The sequence below is a fragment of the Python bivittatus genome, unplaced genomic scaffold, assembly GCF_059951505.1.
Source record: "Python bivittatus isolate LINGU-HERP-01145 unplaced genomic scaffold, Pbiv_v1 ctg000480_np1212, whole genome shotgun sequence".
Lineage (NCBI taxonomy): Eukaryota > Metazoa > Chordata > Lepidosauria > Squamata > Pythonidae > Python > Python bivittatus.
The window spans coordinates 81942880-81964823 of NW_028277075.1; the positions used below are offsets into that span (position 1 = coordinate 81942880).

General features: G+C 37.4%; 1 protein-coding gene across 5 annotated transcripts in view; it reads right to left on the reverse strand.

Moving 5' to 3' along the window:
- The window catches only part of CLASP1 (cytoplasmic linker associated protein 1), a 201066-nt gene that overhangs the window by 48657 nt on the left and 130465 nt on the right, over positions 1-21944 (reverse strand). For all 5 annotated transcript variants that reach the window (XM_088146424.1, XM_088146425.1, XM_088146422.1 and 2 more), the window contains exons 20-22: positions 21141-21248; positions 16586-16762; positions 7-110 (exon numbers count right to left, since the gene is read on the reverse strand). In XM_088146424.1, the coding sequence (XP_088002550.1) occupies positions 7-110; positions 16586-16762; positions 21141-21248 (389 nt within the window). The remainder of the gene's footprint in view (positions 1-6; positions 111-16585; positions 16763-21140; positions 21249-21944) is intronic.

Genomic DNA, 21944 nt, shown 5'->3' on the forward strand with positions numbered 1-21944 from the left:
TCTTACCAGTGCATCTGCCACAGCAGTCTCCAGATCTGTGCTCGTACTGAGAACTCGCATGGCATTCATAGAGGCAGGCAACCTGCCTGGCTGGCCAAGCCCAAACCGGTCTGCACAAAAGACAAGAGCGAAAGCCGTCGTTACATGAGTTCACAGCCCCTTGGAATATTAATAAGGCTGCTGGCCAGGAGCTTTCAACCAGGACAGGGAGCTCTCACCCTGCTGCTTTAATTCTTATCAGGTCCAATTTTTAGGGGCTACTATGCGGATATAACAGAAAGTCCAACAAGCCCTGCGTATATGGTTAGAAAACAGCGACAGGAGGGAGACTGTTACTTAAACTCTTTTACAGTACTGTTTAAATGTAACTACTTTTAGACATTATTCTCAATTTCTCAAAGGAGGAAGTGTAAGTATTATGGCAAACTTCTTCAATTTAGTAAAAAACTTGCAGTAATATATTGTTAATTTGTTAACTTCCAGGTCCTGCAAGTGATATTTCTGTCAACTAACTTATTCAAGTCTTAATCTGAATAGTTTCCATTATTCTGACTGTTGTATATTGGTTTACTTGCTGGTTAACTTTTAGTGAAAACAATACCAAGACAAAGGAAAACTCAAGCAATTTTTATAACGGATCAACAAAAAGTTAAAGCTGAGGTTTTTTTTAAATAAATACTCTATGCTCTATTCCCATTGTATTTGGAAGATGAATAAATCTTTATAGACCATCAAATAAAGTGTTTTAAGATTTCCCCCCTCTAATCTCTTAATATAAATATAAATGTGGATAGATAGATATTATACCTTTAAAAAAAAAAAACTAATTTATTTAGTCCACTAAGAATTTTTTGAGATTAACTAATTTGGAGATTAATTTGGATTTTTAAAGTAATCACTCTTTTACTATTTTATTTCCTTAAATCTAAAGATTAAATCATTATGATTGTTATAAGTATGCCATATGGCAGTGTTTCCCAACCTTGGCAACTTTAAGATATGACGACTTCAATTCCCAGAATCCCCCAGCATGCTCTGTGCATCCTAAAGTTGCCAAGATTGGGAAACACTGCCAATATCGGAGGTATAATGCAACATTAGAAGTAGTGTGCATTTTTCAATATATCATAAATGGGTGGGTTTACTGATTGATCTTTTTAAACAGAACTGTCCTGACCAGTGTTGCTTACATTGTGCGGTTGTCATCTTTCCTTCCTCCTCAGTGACCTCCCAAAGGCTTAACCCTGGGAGATTTTAAAATAGCCATTCCAGTGAAGGCAATTAGCGGTATGTAACCAGCAGTAAATGGTAATATGCTTCCCAGGCACATCAAAAAATCTGTTCAATGGTGTCCAGCTAATATTGTAAATCTAATAAAGATTTAGATTATTGCATGTATTTACTGATTTATTTATTTTACTAAATTGTAGCCCCATTAAACTGGACTTCATTCATAGTGCTGTATCCAGCTATGTTAGAAGATGGATGCACAAATTATCATTTGTGGCTAACCGCAAATGCACTTTTTTCTGTTAAGAAATTGCATGTAACTCTTTAAGGGTGCGCTACTTAAAAACAACATTTGTTTAAGCACTGATTTATGCTTTCTAATTTATGCTTTTTCTAATGCACAGAAATGTCTTTCGATATCCGTTGGGGAAAATGCCAGCATCACAGAAACCTAGAAACAGAAAAATTTCATTGGGAAATATCATTTATGAACTGATTTTAAGCCTTTGCAGACAAAAAATCCATTCAACTTTATTGTATTTGTTAAGTCTGCACTAAGGAAAACAAGATCAGATGAACTATGTGAAGAATTACTGCCGCTAATGTAAAGAAAGCAAAATTAGATATTTAAGCATTGTGGCAATGCCACTTAGAGTTTGCTATTTTTCAAATTTTATTAAGATTAGACAGTTTACAACAAGCACATTTTCTAAACATAAATATACATTACATGCGAAAATTAAATGTCTTTAATGAAAACCTGCTTTGAAAAGGAATTGTTGATGAGGTTTACAGGGAAAGAAAAACGGTATACTATCTCCTTTTTTAATGCATCTAGTTGCTGAAGCAGCTCAGATGCTCGCTTCAAACATCACCTTTGCTCCAAGCAGAAGAATCTGGTGAGATGATGATAATGAATATGAGAATCCAAATGTCCTGCTATGTCGATTTGTTAATTCAACATAATATCTTAAGGCCCAGTAGGTATATGGTACATTATGAAAATATATTGCAGTTCTATGCTGAACAAACTGAGCGGGACATTTCAAAGATGTAATCAATCATAGGATAACTACATTTTTCATCTCGTTAGTTCCAATCTCAGGCCCAACTGAAATGGAATTTCACCCCTGAGTTGAATCTTGCAAAATTATCATTAATAACATTTTTGAAAAGAATTTAAAGTATGACTAGATTTCTACTATTTGTGGAAAAAACATATACACATACATATTCATTATACCTGCACGTATACATACTGCAATGTTTTTCCACTAAAGAACACATGAGCATTTGAAATGGTAAGTTTTGCTCACAGACATTGCAAGTCAGTATTATCACTGTATCAAGGACCTTGCCATGCTTCCTAGGATGATATCCCATGGATGTTACTTGACTAGTTTCATGACATGAGACATTAGTAATTTTTGGAACAATGAAAAAGGAGTCAATCGTGAATATGCAGCTAAGTTTGTTTAAAAAAAGACCTTACCTAGAAGATTACATATTGATTTGATACTGTACAAAATAATTATTTGACAAGTCCTAATCTATGGAAAGCAATCTTTGCATCGCAGTTTGAATACTGATACCCACCCTCCAAAAGGACATTTTTCTAAGAAATTAATTTGGCAGCAAAAATGCTTATATAAACTAAAGGGTGAAAATCTTACTCCAGTGATACCAGCTAAAGTACTCAATTTCCAGAAGAACCAGTGCTGAACCTGGCTTCATGTTGTTTTGAAGAAAAATTGTGATTGCATTAGAAAAGGGAAGATAGTTTTTAAAAGATATGGATAATCAAAATGGCAAAGTAAAGTAAGTTGCAAGCCTTTAAAATTTTCAGTAGAAACAAATTAAATCACGTTAAGTATATTCGACATGCAACTTTATGTTCCACTTTTCAGCGTATGGATAGCACCGATGAAATGAAGATGATGATGATGATGATGATGATGATGATGATGATGATGATGAAGAAATGGACTTCTGCACTGGATTATATTCTGTATTTTTCAGTTCCTGTCTAGATTATAACACTGTCAGCTAATGGAAATATACCTCAGGAGCATGAGCAGAAATCCCAAATTAATCCCAGAAGACTCTGAAGCTACTATACAGGCAGAGAACTCAGCATACAAGTAGTCTTCACTTGATGACCATTCATTCAGCAACCGTTCAAAGTTACAATGGTGCTGAAGGAATGATAGTTATGACCAGTCCTTGAAGTCAGAGCCACTGCAGTGCCCCCACAGTCACGTGATCAGAATTTGGGTGCTTGGCAGCTTGCCTGCATTTACAACTGCGGCATGTACTTCAACTCCCCCAGCCGACTATCTCCCCCCCATCTCTGCCCTTTTGGCTGTCTTGCACTCTGCTGCCTACCCCTGCTGACCTTCACCATATTCTTCCTCCCACTGCTGACGAGGTGTGCCCGGCTGAGGCAAACGCTAGCCCTTTGTGAGGCTTTCGTGACTGCCACCTATCTCCCTCCCCCCATCTCTGCCCTTCTGGTCACTCTGTACTATGCTGCTGCTTACTCCCACCACCTCCAGCTGACCTCTGCTGTCTTCTTCCTCCCACTGCTGATGAGGCATACCCAGCCGAGGCAAATGCAGACCCTTTTACGAGGACTTGGCAATGCCGCATGAAGGCTTTGCGCAGTGTTGTGGAGGCCTTACAAAGAGCCAGCAACTGCCCTGGCTGGGCACCCCTCATCAGCAGTGGAAGATGATGGTGGAGGTCAGCTGGGGGCGACGGAGGGGCAGCAGGGGTAGGCAGCAGCAGTGGTGTGCAGGGCAGCCAAAAGGGCAGAAATGTGGGGGAAGATAGGCGGAGGGGGGGAGTTGAAGTGGAGGTAAGCACATGGCAGGGCAGGTGAAGTATGCAGTCCTTGCCTAATGACTGCAACCGGACTGCTAAGTGGTGTGGTCACATGAAGTTTGGCCTAATGACCGTTTTGCTTAGTGATGGAAATTCTGGGTCATTAAGCAAAGAATAATCATACTCAGGTACTAAGGCAGGGGCTCGAGTCTTGGTGACAGTTCTAAAGTCGTGATTGAAAATTTTCAAATCTCTTCATAGGTACCCCCATTACACAGAAAAATTGATGGTGCTGTGTCCTGCCATTTCAACTTCGTAAATAATTTATCTGATGCTGAAGAAATCATTTTACCGGAAAATTACAAAATGGTATGCCTTTAATTAAATCCATGGAAATTAATATTGTTCCAAGGTAATTCACACTGTACTGATGAACATTAGCAGAATATAAAGTGGCCTTTCCAAACCTGCTCCCTCCCAAGTATTTTGGTCCGCAACTCACTCTCTTAGCTATCATGGTGATTAGCCAGACTGGCTGGGGACGATAGAAATGGTATTCAAGCATATCTGGAGGGAGCTCAGTCGGGAAATAATATAGGATTAATATTATAAAGCATAATTGGGATAAACACTTTATGTTATCAAGATGGTAGTATAGTGAGGTCTAATTCAAATATAAAGCAATATGTATTTAAAGAAATGTTGCAAATGTTGGATTCAATATGCTTGAATCCAGTCCTGAATATTAAACACCGCAAATTGTTGCTGGTTATGTGCGACAATCAGCATACTAAGTTTACATCCCCAAATTATAAGTTTTATTAGCATGCTAATGCTGAGCATATTTGGCAGTGTTGGCCAAGCTTAAGCCAGCATATTTATAGCAGGCTGTATTTTTGGAAGAGTAAGCCTTATCACCAACAAGCCATGCATCCAAGAGGTGGAGAGACAGGGCCAGCAGAAAAGATATATGGGTGAGAAAGTGGGAAAAGAGAAACAGCAATTGTTTCATGGGCAACTGGCCAGTGTGTGAGTAGTGGTGGGGAGGGCTGAGTGAGCTGGAATTTACCCATCAAAGTCTTGGCTATGGTCTCTAGTCTGTGATACACAAGGACTTTTGTTATGAACTAACTTGGATGGACGTCACATACATGACTGGGTCTCACTTAAGTTAAAGAACAGCAATCTCTTACAACAAAAGGGACTTCTGTGAATATTCTGCATATGAAGCTTTAATGTTAAAAATAGCTGCATCAGCAAAACTTCTTTAACATTCAGCGGGACCATTTAAATTTAAATCAAGATAAAGAAAGCAAGGAACATTATGGGGTGATTTCTGTGGTCCACATAGAGTCAAAACTATTAGGTAAATAGGGGGAAAGTTTCAGATATAAATCTGGAATTTACTTGATAGGAATTAGAAAAAAAAATCATATGGTAAAATACACAAATAAATATTCTCTTCTGGTTTACATCATCAGTTATTTAAAACTTATATATTAAATAAATGTAGATCCTGTTTCCAGTTTTTTTTCTTTCAGTATTTCTATATTCCAAATCCCAGATAACATCCTAATGACTTCTTTTTCAAATCTAATTTTTATATAATTTCCAGTCTTCAAAGCAGTAGCATAGTTTTCAAAGGAGACCTAAGCAACCAGTCCATTAAACTGAAACACTACACTTTTATTTATGTCTAAAAAACTATAAATGTTGAGATCGGTGGGCAAAGTTTTGCCACTCTGCCCACCAATACCAGGGTGTACATGTAGAACTACATGAACTAGCATAAAAGAACCTTGGTAAAGCCTCAGACCTGGATGCTCATTCCCCCATTGCCAGGCCAGGTGGGGGAGAGTAAAGAAAGATTCAATTCCATAACTGTCACTATATACAAACCAAGTATCATTTAAAATCAACTGAAACTAGCATTAAACTAACCATCATAAACCCTACTTTAACAAACTAGTTACTGGCTTGTAACTAAGACCATGTCAAGAACTAGCTAATGCAGCTGGCATTCTCCAGATTTTTGAATTACGAGTCTACTAAACATGGTGAGTGGCTATGATGGTTTAGGTTGATGAGAACTGTAGCCAACACATCGGGAATACCTGAGGCTAGGGAATGCTTGTGTAAAGCAGAATGAGATCCTGGTTGATTTCTTCTCCCAACCACTTATAAAAAAATGGGAAGTAAAATATCTGAGTTCTGGTTATCCATAAAAGTGCCTTTTGCTCATACACATATGGCTCTAGACTACAGTTCAGCACTATGTGTGAACCTAATCAGTAAGGTATTAAAAACTCAAAGTCTGTGGCTGAACACTGACCCTGCTCCTTAGTTGCATTAATCTCATTTGCTGTTTGTTGAATGTTAAAAATGTTCCTCACTAAGGAATAATGAATAATCAGTACAGCTGCTTTTCATAGGTACAAAGAGGAGGAGTTTCCAGTGTCTTTCTTAGTACCTGAGAAGTACACAGGGAATACATGACAGAACTCAGCTGGCCACTGTAATATTGTTTGCTTTCCAGAAATAACATTAAGCAAAAGAATAAAAATGAGCAAAAATGAAAACATTCAAAATAGAAAATGACAAAAGCATGTTAAATAATAATAATCTCATGATGATCCCACATGCTAAATGCTGAGTGACATTTGTGACAGCAAATGTTACAAAGGTAATAAAAAGAGACAATATTAAGAAGCAGATTCATGCAGTTAGCACTTGTTCACCTGACTGCCCAACAGAATCAGCAGTGGAGAGAGCACTAGTGGACCTGGAATGACGTCGAGAGGCTGCAAGTAAAAGGAATGGCAACACCCACAGAATTAACACACAAGTACTTCTGACAAAAACAATGCCACAGTCCAAAGGAGATGCACATGATTCAATACCAACACTGGAATTACACAGGGAAAGGAAATGGCATTGTGTATGAATGGACAGGAAAATCAATTGCAAGCTCCATGGTAGGAACAACATCAGAGATTCTTGCATACCCTCCCTTCACCCTCAACCATGGAACATATGATACATGAAAAACAAAAGGAATAACTCCTAAGCCTTCCAGCTTGTATGAAGTCCAGCAGAGATCAATAGCAGGAACCACCTGTCAGATACAGGAGAATCACCATGACAACATGAAATGACTAACTCAGCAGCAATAGGATTTAGATGTAAACAATCCAAATCCCAAGGTGAGAGCCACAATGAATCCTTAGAAAGTGTGCTTGCAACTATAAAAGTTCAGTCTTTTTATTCAAAGATGCAAAAACCCATAATCAATAAAATACCATTTTTTAGTCAGGGACAAAGTAAATGAGTGCAGAAAAATAACAGGCAACAGGAAGTAATCTTCATTTAACATAATGACAATATGAATTATACTTAGGACAAGCAAACTATTTATTATTCAAGTACTTATTAATTTGATTGCAAAGCTAATTTTATGCAGACTCAGATCACTGATCTATCTCTTCCAATCCTATCCACTCTGACAGGCAACAGCTCTCCCATGGCTCGCAAAAAGAAGGTATTTTTGAAAAGTTCCTACCTTGGAACTATTAAATGTAGAGCCAGAGATTGGTCCTTGGAGCTTTCTTCAAGCAAAGCTTATTCTTTCCCAGAGTCTAATCCAATAGAACCTCCAAAATTTATATGGTGTGGCCCATGTACAAACTCAGGTACAATGTGGATTTTGATTAACAAGCAATTTGATCAACAAAATGTAATAGCAGAAATACTACTACAGAATAGCCTGCAACCAGCTTTATTGCAGTAAAACTGAATACCTGAGAAGAAAAGGGGTAACAGCAACACTTATTTTAACCAGATCGTATTCGTAGTGTTGATGGCTCTAAACTGAAAATATTTAGGGTACATGGAACTTTAAAAGCCCATCAAAACTTGACTAAAATCAGAATTTATGTTGATATGTGTCTTTAAATAATCAAAATTACATGCAATGTGGAAAAAGGCACATGAACAATTCCAAAGCCTAAGCTAGATATAAGAGCTTGGAAATTATTATTTGCTTGACTAGGTTTCTAAAATGTTGCTGAAGAATAGAATAGCTCAATCTGTACAATTATTGTATGTTCTGACAGGAAGAAAAACATACATCTGTATTAACAATATGTAGTACATAATTGTTAGTTTATGACTGGAAAGGAAAAGAAGAAATAACTTGTCCTATAGGAAACAACATGAGATGCATACTAAAGCTGCATTTGGAATGCTATTTTAATTCTGGGACTGAACTGAAGAACTATAAAGAAAATATTTCTAATGAACCTAAGATATGGAAGCACAAAATACTACCCATAAAAAGACCCAACTGCATCCTTAAAATCAAAAAGATTGCAACATTTGCAGGCTGAGGACAAGCAAATCACGCTGCAACCCTAGAAGGGTATTCAAACCCCTATGCAATGTAGATATTTCTATACTGTATGGCTTTCTTTGGGTGAATTGGGCAGAGTCAAGCAATACATAGACAAGCAGGGACAAGCACAGTGAGTAAACCTTGCCAGTCAACAAGCATCAACAAAAAAGGGGAAACTTTTCAGCCTGAAGATGAAGCTGAGCCATGAGGAGTTGTGTCTCAGCTCCATTATTTCTGAACCATCTCTCTATTCACCGGACTCATGGTTCTCAAACTTTCGTTTCTTGCAAATCACCTCAAAATTGCTAGAATTTTTAAGGAATTATTTAACAAACTTTTTTGTCCTAAAAATCAAAACTATTATTTCATTAACCATAGCCATGCTTTCCCAGTGTGTAGAATATATCTGCTTTGGTTTACCCTCACTATAATTTTTTTTTCCTTTCTGGAAAATTATTCAAAAATTATTCAAAAAATATTGAACTGATGCTGTTCTATATAAATCAGTCTTACAGGCTTAGGTCATCATCATCTGGCTCTACTCAAAGCAGTCTTTATCTCCATTACCAAGTTAGCAAATCAAGTGTTGGGATTAGTACAGATATTCTTAACCCAAACCTTTATTAAGTCACCTCAGTGGAGTTTGCGGACCACCAGAGTTTCATGACCAGGTTTGCATGGAACCACGCAGAGTTAAAAACACAAGGATAGTTTAAAAGGCCCTAGAATTTGCTTAAAAATAAAACAATCCACAATTTGTTGAATTATTTAATAAAATGCTAGCTACTAATGACCCAGTGAAGCTGGAATAATGCAAATTAGCAGTGCAGTCTGAGAAGTTACTGACAATTATGAGAGTAATATTTTGTGAAGCACTCTATATTAATATTAGTAGTTTTGATTAATATGTGTTTGGCTATTTGTGCTAGCCAGCCATTAAAACTGAGAGAGACGGGAAACACATGAATCACTGGTTCTCCTAAAGTGGTAATTTGGCCAGAGCTGGAGCTGTAACTGAAATATTGATCAGTACATATTTTCTGACAAGAAAGGAAACATGAAAAATACCTAAGATTTTTAAGTATCCAGGAAACCTGTAAAGTGTTCTTACACATTTTCTGTATAATCCAATAATGGAGGACATCCCTACTGAAACCTATTTAAAGTTCTCCTAAAATCTGGATCTTTTTTTTTTCAAGAACTACAACATTTATGATTTTAAGTGTCCTGAAGTAAGTATTTTACAGATTTTCTTTATTTCTTGGATTTATGCTCTACCACGATCAAGACGACTCTTGGCAGACCTTAGTCATATGAACTGTTCAGATTTTAACTCAAGGAAATGAATAAAAGAGCCCTGTTATTATAGTACCAAAGCTAAAACCTCAGCCAAATACCACATTATAGCGTCACACATTTTTGAGAAGATTTAAAAACAGTTAAATTATTACATTGAATATATAAAGTAGACTTAACATATCTGTAAAACACAAATGGGGAATCTGCATCTCAAGATGTTCTTGAACTATATCTTTCAGCAGTTGCAGAGAGCATGCTCTGTGGTGAAATGTCTTATATCTGGACACAGGTTCTTCACTCTGACTTTTTAGTTTCTAACTCACAATATCAGCACTTTGCTCTACACAAATTTCTGTGATACAAACTATTCTGTCAGAACAAAGGCAGAAGTCTTTATCCCTGTTTTTATAGCAGCAAAAGAAAGTGATGTTAGGATTCCATAATGGATTTTAAAATAACCTTCTGTGGCCCTTAGTTAACTCAAGATTGTATAAACTTTATTTATTTATTTATTTACTTATATACATTGAACTTGCTGGCTTGGATGAAGCTCCAAATCACCTTTTTTGCAGCACCCAGAACTTTCTCCATCCATTTTTAGGTAAGAAACACAAGGAAAATATAGCAGAACCCTAAAACACAGATAACTCAGTTAAATAAAATGTGTGTGTGTGTCTGTGTCTGTATGTGTCTGTGTATAGAACAAAATTGCAGAAAATGCCAAAAAATCCTAGCCCATTCACAAGCAAAACAACTCACACGCTTTATTTCCCAATCAAAATATTAATGTCTGGGCTTGATCTCACAGACTGCCCATCTCTGACCTTGGCAAATGAAAAAAAAAATCCCAAGTGGGCATTCTTTTGTTTTATAAGTTTAACACCCACTGGTAGGCAAATTAGATTAATCTGTTCGTAAGTCAATGATACACATATGTCTATTATTAAATATTCTTGCTTTTTATCCATATGCAGAATGAGAGCTGAGTATTTTTATTTTGTCCATTTTGTTTTGTCTGGTGCTGTAACTAAATATGTGTATACCAAGCAATTCCTCCATGGGACATTACTGGGACTCTAGCTTTCTAACAGGAAAAATGGAAAAGGAAAGAAAGAAGTAATCATTCACAAGCGTCACAGCACTTTTCCCTTCTCATATTCTTCCAACTTCTCCACCTTGCAACTCTAATGTCTTAATTCTTTCCCACAGAATTATTTCATCAGTAATGTTAAAATGAGGCCCTATGGACACCATGAGATGAGTTTAATGTCTGTAACATCTTCTTTCCTCCATCTCAAGTACTCTCTTGCTCTCTAAATAAACCCAATGTAGGCAAACTACAGACATCATTGAACTGAAACAATCATGCACACACACACACACACACTTTTCAAGATTTCAGATTGCCCAGACTATAAGAAAATTTTCTTCAAAATATCTTATGCAATTGTTTTAATAATAATGCAGAAAAAACATTACATACAAAGAAGCAAGACTTCATGTTTCTGATGTGAAAAAATAGATCTCTGTGAATTACAGTGGCTGGATCATAATGTAAAAACCAAGAGAGACAGTAAAAGTTTTTCTAGCGCAAAACTAGAAATTGAGCTCTATGAATTATGTAACAAGCCTTTTACACATAAAGGGAACTCTCAGTGTATCTGGGGTTCAGAAAAAGTTACCTTTGATATGGCATGCATTCAGGCCCAAGAATACAATGCAAACTTTAAAAAGTATATTATGAACACATTTGCTAAATTTTCTCCCAAGGAAGCCTATTTTGCATTGGATCAAAAAGGACAGCTCATGCTTTCCAGTAGCATCAACCTTCCCTGCAATGATGTAGCCTTCAGAGTGGCTGCTTTTGTCAAGACCAATGGTACTTAAGCACATTTCCAAAGAATTTGGAATTTGGAAATCATCAAAAGCGTTTCAGACTCATGGGTTTTCCTAGTAAAGGAAAGCAGAACTTAAGCATGCAGAAAGGAATAGAATAAACAAGATGGTCAGAAAGGGGGAATGTCAGAAGTTTAAAAGGAGGAGGAGGAGGAGGAGGAGGAGGAGGAGGAAGGGGAGGAGGAGGAAGGGGAGGGGAGGAGGGGGAGGGGGAGGGGGAAAGAGTAACAAGCTCATTCCACTCAGAGATATTTTGACTAGCCAGCAAGAAAGAGGAGGGGTGGCCCTTAGAAGCTCTAGTGCCTACAGGTACTCACCAAGTGGAGGAAAGCCCCGAGCAGGGCTTGTATCTCGGCTGCTCTCACGGCTGGTATCGCGGCTGCACCCCTGACTCACGCTGGGTCGGGGGATACGGCTGCTCCGTGCTAGCATGCAGCATGGAGAGTTTCAGAGAAGGTGAACACAAGGACACAATGCTCAGACAAAAAAGTAACAGTTTTGGTCATTACTGACATTAGCAAATATCCTGGATAGCTGCCAATCTGGCTTGTTACAAATAAAAGTGTGATACATGCTGAAGTTGCACAAGAATAACTGAGAGGCTTGTTCTATTCACCACAGGCTAGAAAAGCTTTTTTGGGAAAACAGGGTTATAATAATATCCAAATTACTTAGATTCCACTTAAGAAGGAGGGAAAGAGGGAAGGAGGAGAGAGAAAATATCAGGAAAGAAAAATGGTCTCTATTTTAAAGGGACAGTTAAATGATTCTAATAGGGAATCAGCAATGCAACTCTAAAGAAAGAACATATTTATGTAATTTTTACACAAATTCATCATAATAATTAGATGACAAAGGAGATAAATAGGATATTTAACTATGCAGAATGTCAAAACAAACATACTATTCGATTTATTTTATATTTCTCTTTAGTCCACAGTATTATGGCCACTTTAAATTCTCCTTCTTCTCTATCTCAGCCATAACCGGCCGGAGATATCCATCCTTAGAGGTGCTGTCTCTAAGAAAGACAGTCAAAACCAGCTTCTTGGGATCAACAAGCATGTTTTTCATTTAAAAATACATGTTGAATTTTCCCATGCAAATTACTAATCCACATCAGCACACACACAGAGAAAATTGTTTTATAACAACTTTTATCCCCATTTAGTTTTTCTGGCTCTCCTCACTCCTTCCAATATTTTTCCTATCCCCTGTCAAAAATTTTAGACTGCAAGCTCCTCAAGGCATGAATCCACTCTGGATTGTTCAATAGGCTCTAATGATGGTGCATACATAAATATTTAAAAAAATTAAAAAGGCATTTTAAAAGGCTGGAATTTTAAATGGCATTTTAAACCTGGAAAAGAGGCATAATCTTTTAGGCAGCACTTGCTTTTAAATAATAATGAATACTCCTAGTATCCATTCATGTTCCTGCCTGAAAGCAGTTATATACAGTGGGATGGAGCCCTTCATAAAGAATAAGAAGTATGGTTTGAATACTGTACAAACTGATGTTTAATTCACTTTCATAAATCTATCCCCATTAATTAATTCACCCTTTAATGGACCAATGAACTATAAGATGAAGCTGCATGATAACTGATAAATGAAAAACCAGTTGACTGTACCATTAAGTTCTTAGAATTTTAACAGAGATGGGACAGTATTTATCATACACTGCTGTTATAATGTTGAATAAGGAATCAGAAGTAAAATAAGAAATATACAAAGTCCCATCTGTTTGTGCCTGAGTAAGAGTGTAAGTATGAGTGTGGAGTAGAAAATTTTAGAGTCAAGCCATGTTGTTCAGTATCAGGTCCATTTGCACCTCCATGACTTGTTGGTGGAAATCAGTTATATATCACTGAGATCTGGCTGGGCAAGGACTGAGGAGTGCCTCTATTCAAAATCTGCAGCTAGCTTACAGACCGATACTAGCCATGACTCCAAGGCAGGGTAGGAAGGATAGTGTTAACATTCCACAAGAACCTAGGTGGTGACCAGGTATGCTGTTCCCCATGTGGCTGGAAGAAAAGTCCTGAATGTGAAATTGGAAACCAAGGACAAATTGGTTTTTTAAAAATAGTACAATGCCCCCTCTTATTTCTCAGCCAGCTTCCTTTCAAAGCTTCTGAATTTAATTGTTGGGTTGGTGGTGATCTCTCACCAGCTTATATACTTTTTTAACCTCCATGCCTTGGGGTTTTCATATCATGTGCTATCAGAGTCTGACAAGTAGACCACATATACATTATTTTTTTTTTTTTTTAATCTGCGCTCAGTCGTTACCGACTCTGCAATGACTGCTTGGACGAGTCCTTGCAGTTTTCAAGGCAAGGTGTTTTGGAAGTGGTTTGCCAGAGCCTCCTTCCTAGAGCAGAGCCCAGCTGGCGAGCGCAGGAGGCGGAGTTTCCGTTGCTTTGCGCCCTTTTCGGGCGAGCGCGGTTTCGCACTTACCGGCAACTGCTCCTGACTCCTTTTGCAAGGCGCCGCCAGCATTTTTCCTCCCACCGGAGTGAGAGTCCCCATTTATCTACTCACGTGAGTTTTCGAACTGTTGGGTTGACAGGAACTGGGGAGGAAACAGGAGCTCACCCTGTTAACGCAAAGGCTGGACTCGAACCGCTGAAGCGTCAACCATTTCTGGCCGGCAACTTTCAGTGTCATTAAGCCGCTGCGCCACCGCGTCCCCTTATATACATTATTACAATAAATAAATAAATGTTTCTACATAGGGTTCCAGGTTTATCTTGGCTAACTATAAAACAGCAACATGGTTGAAATATATAGCTTGTTTGTTCTTGCTTTGTTCCTCTCTTCATGGAGGTGGGAAAAAATTAACTAGGAAGGAACAGTAACGCATGTTGTCTGAGTCTGAGGTCCTGCTTTACTGCTACCAAACAAATCAAGTTAGTAAACAGCTCCGAATAATGTTTTGGTTTTGGCTCACAGTTCTGACTCCCCTGGAAGGAACAGATCACATTCCAACTTCAAGGACCACAATAAGCTATCCTTTGTTATTTGATATTACTTGATCACATGTACAGAGGAACAAAAGCTGCTTGTTCACAATAGATAAAGAATGCCAATCTATGTTACATATGAGCAGACATATATGAATTATTCACGGAAAACATGAGCAGCATAAAAATAGAAATGCCTCTCCCAGAGATTGTTCTAGGTTAGCCATTATAAGTAAATATAAATGTAAATCAAAATGATTTTAGAGAAGATGGTCTATGGAAGAGCATATATTTATTTTCATATGTGGGGTACAACTGCTTGTATACATTTTTTTAAAAAATGTCCTTTAAATAAGACCTTAACCTGGCCAATAAGCTCTGCTTCATACTAACCAAAGGGAAAAATTATCTCAGTTTGTATTTAAATATACTTCCTGTTGCAAGTATTATTTCTTTCCAAGTAAAAATGTTTCTCTATATTTCAGAGTCACATGTTAATTACAGATAAAATTACACATATTCTGGTTCACTGGAAATATAGTTTTCCTGGGTCAATCATGATGTCCAACAGTGTTATGAGAAATTTAGAGAGAGTTCAATATTTAAAAAAACAAACAAACACCCAATCAGACTTGCCCCAACAAAACAGAAGCATCATCAAAACTTACTTTGGGCTTTGCTCCTTGCTTTGTCTGTATGTTTTGACAAGGCAGGCAAAGCAGGAGAGTTGTCAGAACTTGCTCTAGGCATTGCTTCATGATTTGCTTGTGCAAGCCAGGCCTGCACTGTCAAAACTAACTCCATGCTTTGCTCCCACTTTGCCTGCGGTGAATGGTTGAGATGTCATAGATCTGAGAAATTTTGTGCTACACAGACTAACATTTAATTATTAAAAGTAAGCAATATATTTATTTCTTGCCATACTCTATACACAGTGAAATCATTAATGTTATTCATGGGGTTGGGATCACAGAAATTTATTATTATAGGGGATGTAGTACCACAAAGGTTGAAAACTTCTTGGTTAACCACAAAGTCTATAGCCAAACCTTTTCTAATGACCTCACTGGCCAAGTTAGGTGCTAAATCTATTGATCTTAAGCATATCTATGACTCGTCTGTCTTATTTTCTTCTCCCTGCATTCTGCCTTGCCTATTTGTGCAAATGTCTGTGAGATTGTTCTCATTTTCCTTCTCTGATGCAAGCTTCAAAGCCCTTCTCTGTCCCATTCCCCCACCCTCTGCATGCCCTTCCACCTCTTGTTTCCTGAAACTGGGAGAACAGATTTTAAAGCTGCTATATTTAGTCTTGTCTTGCTTGCTTATCAGGAGCTCCCAGTTCCAAATCTGCATTGGTATATCTCAATTTCACATCCTATTTTCAACCTCTACAATAAGATTTGCCAAGGCTACCATATTATATTGGTAACGTGCAGGTGGGCATTTGTATATAATTAATATATTTGATGATAGAACAGTTCTTGAAATTCAGCCATAGTACATATAGTGGTACTAACAAGTTCATTAGAAAATAACCCTACGAAGTTCAGTACTTAACCTGAAAGTAATAGGTGTAATTTTTGATCAGAGACAAAAACAGAGCAGCATATCTATCACTCAAAGAGAGGGTATAGGAGGAGAAGCCTGTACTATACATGTAGGACAACATATTTGGTATCATAGAATGGCACTGAACCATGCAAGTGAAAGCGGAAATAATACATATTTGAAGGAAGGGCTATTTTCTAATTAAAATCATCAGTATAAACACAGGCAATTTATGCTAATCCCACTGGCAACTTTATCTAAGCCCTGCTGTTCTCTTTGCCTATCATGCTATTAAAAAACTCAGCAGAAAACCATAACTATGAAATCACTGTAGCAAAATCATAATTTATTTCAGGAATTCCTTTGGCCAATCAGCATTAGAAAACAAATCAGTCTCCTGGCTCTATATTGCAGCTAAGGAAACTCTTACCTAGAGCTATCCTGCTGGGGCTGGTCTCTCGGCTGCAGCCTTGGCTTCGAGGGACTTTACTACGTTTGTCAGAAGATGAGGATGGTGTTGGCACTGGGTGTCCTCTGGTTGTTCCACTGTTAAGCCCACCATATGCACTTCCCAACAACTTGCCAGGAGAGCTGGATCGACTACCAGCTAGAAAGAAGCAACAAATAAATGCTCTCAAGCCTTCAGAGTATTTCAAACCATCGAACTTACTAAACTGACTAAAAATTCAGTTCAATTAATAGTAAATTAAAAATAAAACAGGATACAGAAATTCCTCAAGATGATTATATGTTAAAAAGGGGATTAACAACGTAGATTAACAATAAAATGCTTTGAGGGTGATAACTGAATGAACAGAATCACAATCTTGAATGATACTACTCACCTTAAAAATGATCAAATATTATCAGCAACTGATGATCATACCAACAAGCCACACTTTATACAGAAGCAACTGATGAACTTATTCTCTCTCTCTCTCTCTCTGTCTCACACACACACACACACACACACACACACACACACACACCATTTCTTTGTCCCATTCTTTATTTTTCTCATGCATCTTGCTGCATGGACACTTTCTTAAATCACACTTCTTTTATCTTCAACCACAAAACTGACTGAGCGTTGCCAAAAAATAGGGGTTCAAATCCAAAAAATTATGCTAATACTTGTAGTCACCCAGTGGATTTTATCCCTTTGTCAATTTTCAGACAATTTGTGTGCTTTATCAGAGCCTACCTTTTGAAATTCTCTACAGTTTCAAAAATAGCATGTCAGGCTTGTCCCTGCTGCTGTTAACTGACATCTCTATAAACATCTGAAGACTTCATCAAAACATGTTTCTGTTCTTAAAATTTACAGTCCTAACACCCTGTCACCTAGGAATGAGTCCCACTGCTCACTGAACTTACACATAGGTCCTTTGTCTAAGTACATTATGTATATACCTAAAGGATTTCATGGCTGAACTTTCATTTTAAAAGCACTTGTTTTTCAAATCTCTGGGAATACAAGGTTTTCAGACATTGAAACAGTTAAAAACAGTAGCATGAAAGACAGCACAGACATGGAAACAGAGTGAAAAACAAAAAGGTGTTTCTTACCACCCGCAGGGTTAGCTGATCTGGATCCTGGATTATAACAGCAGACAAAAGGACAGGCAGAAAGTGAAATAGAGAAAGCGAGACAATACAGAGTTCAAGAAGCACTGTTATTTGCATACCACATGAATTTCCTTTTGACAAGCACATTGCTACTCACATTTTATTATGGATTAGTGTGTGGCAAGACATTTCTTGAAAATATTTCTACACACATTTCTACAAAGTCGTAAATAATTATTTAGGGTAGAATAAACTGTAATTCTAGCTTTATGCCTGATATCCATGAGACTGGTGGGGCATGGGACAAGCAAGTAGCAGGGAATAGCAATCCCATCAATGCAGTGTTGCAGAATATGCAATGTTATCACAGAAAAACAAGACAAATATTAGAAGGGTTGTGTTTCTAATGCAGAATGACCAGCTAGTATACGAGTTAGTATTCGAAGAAATATCAGTCACCTTAAACCTAGCATCCCATCTACTAAATAGTTCCTGTTTCTAGTTATAATTTATTACTTTTCTTAGAATTTAGAATATAAGGATAAAATAAGCATCAGAAAAATTACTCACTAGCAACCATTTCAGTTGACACAAACAGCACATCTAAGCACATATGCCAAGCAATCAATAACACTAAATGTTAGTGAATGTCAGTTTGTGGACTACAGCACATCACATTTGGGGACTGAGAAAGCAAATTTCTTCAGTTGCTAGTTTCAGACAAGAAAGCCAGACCTACCAACTTTTCAATCTTCTGCTACACTGCAGAAGTCAATGCAATTTTGGTATTGGTAGGAAGGAACTTGATTTTTGTGACTGATTCTTACTATTTGTATTATATTTGTTTCAATGTGATTCAGCATTTTGGTTTGAGTTTAAATCAAGAATTTGCAGCCCTGAATGTAGAAGCCAGAGATAGGCAGAATCTTAAAGACTTCTACTGGCTTCCTTTCAAAATACCATTCATGATTTTGCAGTTTTAGCAGCATCTAAAAACACTTTACCTGACTCAAGGCACAAGATAACATTTAATATGTGAAGTGGCCCTTAGATCTGAAGCAAATGTAAAATATTAGTCTCTCAATAGTCTTTCCTTTCCCTTGTAAAGATTCAGAATTCTCCATCTACATCTTTCTGTGCTTAGCCATCATGATGTTCCCTAAAGTAATGGCATACTCATAGCTCTTTTTTTCCAAACAGGATAGAAAAACTATTTTAGGATTAGAATCACCAAATTTATAAAATATAGTCCCTTTATTCTTATATTTAAAATGTTCAGTGCTTTTAAAGTACTTGAAGTACAGAAAACTTTAATCAATAACATGGGATTATTACTTGAAAATCTACTGCTGCTTGAAAATCTAACCCAGGAAACATTCAGGCATTTCTCTGTGGTGACAAAGATTGAGTCAATTCTCTTAAATAGAATATTAACACTCTGTGTGTGTGTTTATCATCTCTCTCTCTCTCTCTCTCTCTCTCTCTCTCTCCCCCCCCCACCTACCTACCTACCTACCTACCTAAAGAAATCTGCCTAAACTGGCAAAAAAATCAGGAGAAAACGTTGTGTGTGTGTATATATGTGTGTAAAAATCTGTAGAAATCTGCCTAAAACTGGAAAAAAAATCAGGAGAAAAAAAATTATTCAGGACCAGTGGACATGTTTGTGCCATATGAATGAGCAGCTTTGACACAGAATATACAGTTTTTCTCCTCCAGGCATTTACACTAAGCAGTTAAATAGCATTTTTAGATAAACATTATACTACTCCTTACCTAAAATTATAATTGCACATTCAGTCATGATTAAAAAAGTGAGATATATTGATAAGTAGAAACCAGAGTGAAGAGGACATCTGACCTGTTTACCTCATTATATTTTGTGCCCTTTCTTCAGTAATTAGTGAACGCATTAAGACAGACAGCCAATTATTATTTTGAAGAGCTTGAAGCCTTTTTTTCCTCTAGGGATCATTATGAATGAAGATCTTTCTGCAAATTCACTGTCAAGACTAAAATGAACAGGGCCCTGAAACTGGGTGTCTATTCACCCTACACCTGGGAAGATACACTGCCATGATGCAGGATAAATTAACAGGCCTGGTGCTTGACAAGCACTGTACTAAACATCCTGTAGCCAGAATGCATGTTTACCTAAACAGTATGTACTTTTCTGGGCATTACTAGTTTCCCTACTGTGATTTTACATCTGAAAATCAGTTCCCTAGATTTGCCTTGCACTCAGGAAGAATATGAATGGGGAAAGAAAACTGCTGTCAGGGAGAAAAAAAGAGATTGGGAAGAAAAGAAAGCAACCTCAGCTTGGCTTGAGGAGTAGCAACTTTCCAGCTGCTCTTATCTTGCACTACTAGATTACCCAGAAGCTTGGGAGGAACACAAAAATAAACCAGGAATAAGCCATGGTATCAGATTTAGACATACTGACAACTCATAGTTAAAAAACAACAAAATTAATAAACCAAGTCATAGTTTCAAATTATGGTTTGCTGGCCCTAAATTAGGATATTTTATCTGAACTCAAATAAAGCACAAATTGGCAATATAATTCCTGGCTTAGGCATCATATGTGGTATGAGCCAAGTCACTACTTCTGTGCACAAGAGTTCATGCATGTGTGAAACATTATTACTGGCATCACCACCATGGTGCTTAATATGGCTCCATGTGAGGACAGAGTGCTTACAGACACTCTGTCTAGTACTCCCTAGACTCTTTGCCCCACCTGATCGTTTATGTTTAAAGGTATTTTTTTAATTAAAAAAAATCAAGAAGCAGCATATTGCAAAACAAAGAGCTGACCTCTAGTATCTTCATTTCTAAGAACATCCCATCTTTACAAATAGATTCCATAAGCTATCTTAGAAAATGGAAACAGTAAGTGATTGTAGCCCAGTGTTTCCTTTTGGAACAGTGCCCCTCTTTTCTTAAAAGGACAGAAAGGTGAGAAGGGGTAGTAAGTAAGTATACCGTTGAGGGAATGGACCTAGAGGAGGTGGCAGACAATCTGGAAAATCAGTGCTTTCTAACTTGTTATTACCTCATGACAGCCATTTTGTGACATCTCATACAAATAGTGTCAACAAGCTGAAAGACTAAGCTTGCCTGTTCCTATGTAAGTAGATGTGAAACAGCAGCTTTTGGGGAAATAAATGAGTGGCTCATAGGCATGCTTAGAGCCAATGAATATCCTGAAGAGTTAGGTCCCAACTTTATTTTTTTTTTTAATCTGTGTATCATGCCTAATTTTTTGGGACTTAACTAAAGGAAATAACTTTAGAAATTGCCTTTGAAGTATACTGATAGCACTGAATTTATATGAAAATAAGGCAGGCAAGAAAAACAGACTGGAAAAATATACTGCCTCCTCCACAAAACCAGACTAAATGGTTCCTTACGCTGGGACTGCGAAACTACTTTAGCCCGACTGCGGCCTCGAGTGTCAGCAGGTGTTGAAGTGATACTACTGGCGCTTCCAGAGCTTTGCCTCCTTGTGCGAATTCGACCTGGGGAAAAAAAAGAGAAGAACAGAAAAGTGGTGGTTAATCTTTAAAGTGATTGTGGCAACCTTCTTTCACTCACATCCCAGTTAATAGTTTTGCAGTCTGACTAAAATGACAAAATTGTAACAAAGGCTGAAACTGGATTCCCCAAATTAGGAATCTGATATGTTATTCCTCGCTTATATACAGTAACTAAAATGAAGCTATTTACTAGTGCAAAGCATACCGATCACCAAGGCTGGTTCTAAAATGATTCAGAAGAAGTAGACTGGAATTTGTACAAGCTCATTAAAGCACTCACATCTTTCTTCAGGCATTTGAACAAGCATGAAAAAAGATACGGCAGACTTAATGAGTAGCAGAGAGATACTGTGTTCATATGACTTCTGAAGCACATTTTCTAAACCAGTTTAGATCCATGCTCAGCCTTACAAATTATTTATCTCTTTAATGCATTTGGAACCCCAGATTCAAAACCAGAAAAGAATTATATCATAAAACAACTTCTGTTTTTATAGCATACTGCAAATAAAACCAATTTCCGCTAGAAATAACAGTCGCAGGAAAAGGAAAGAAGAAGTATAGTCCTGTAACTTGCATGATGCTTAAGTTAACAAGTAAGGCAAATACAAAACTAGGAGACAAAGTTGGGGTTAAAGAGACAGAAAGAGGTGTGAATGTAAAAAGGAAAGAATAATC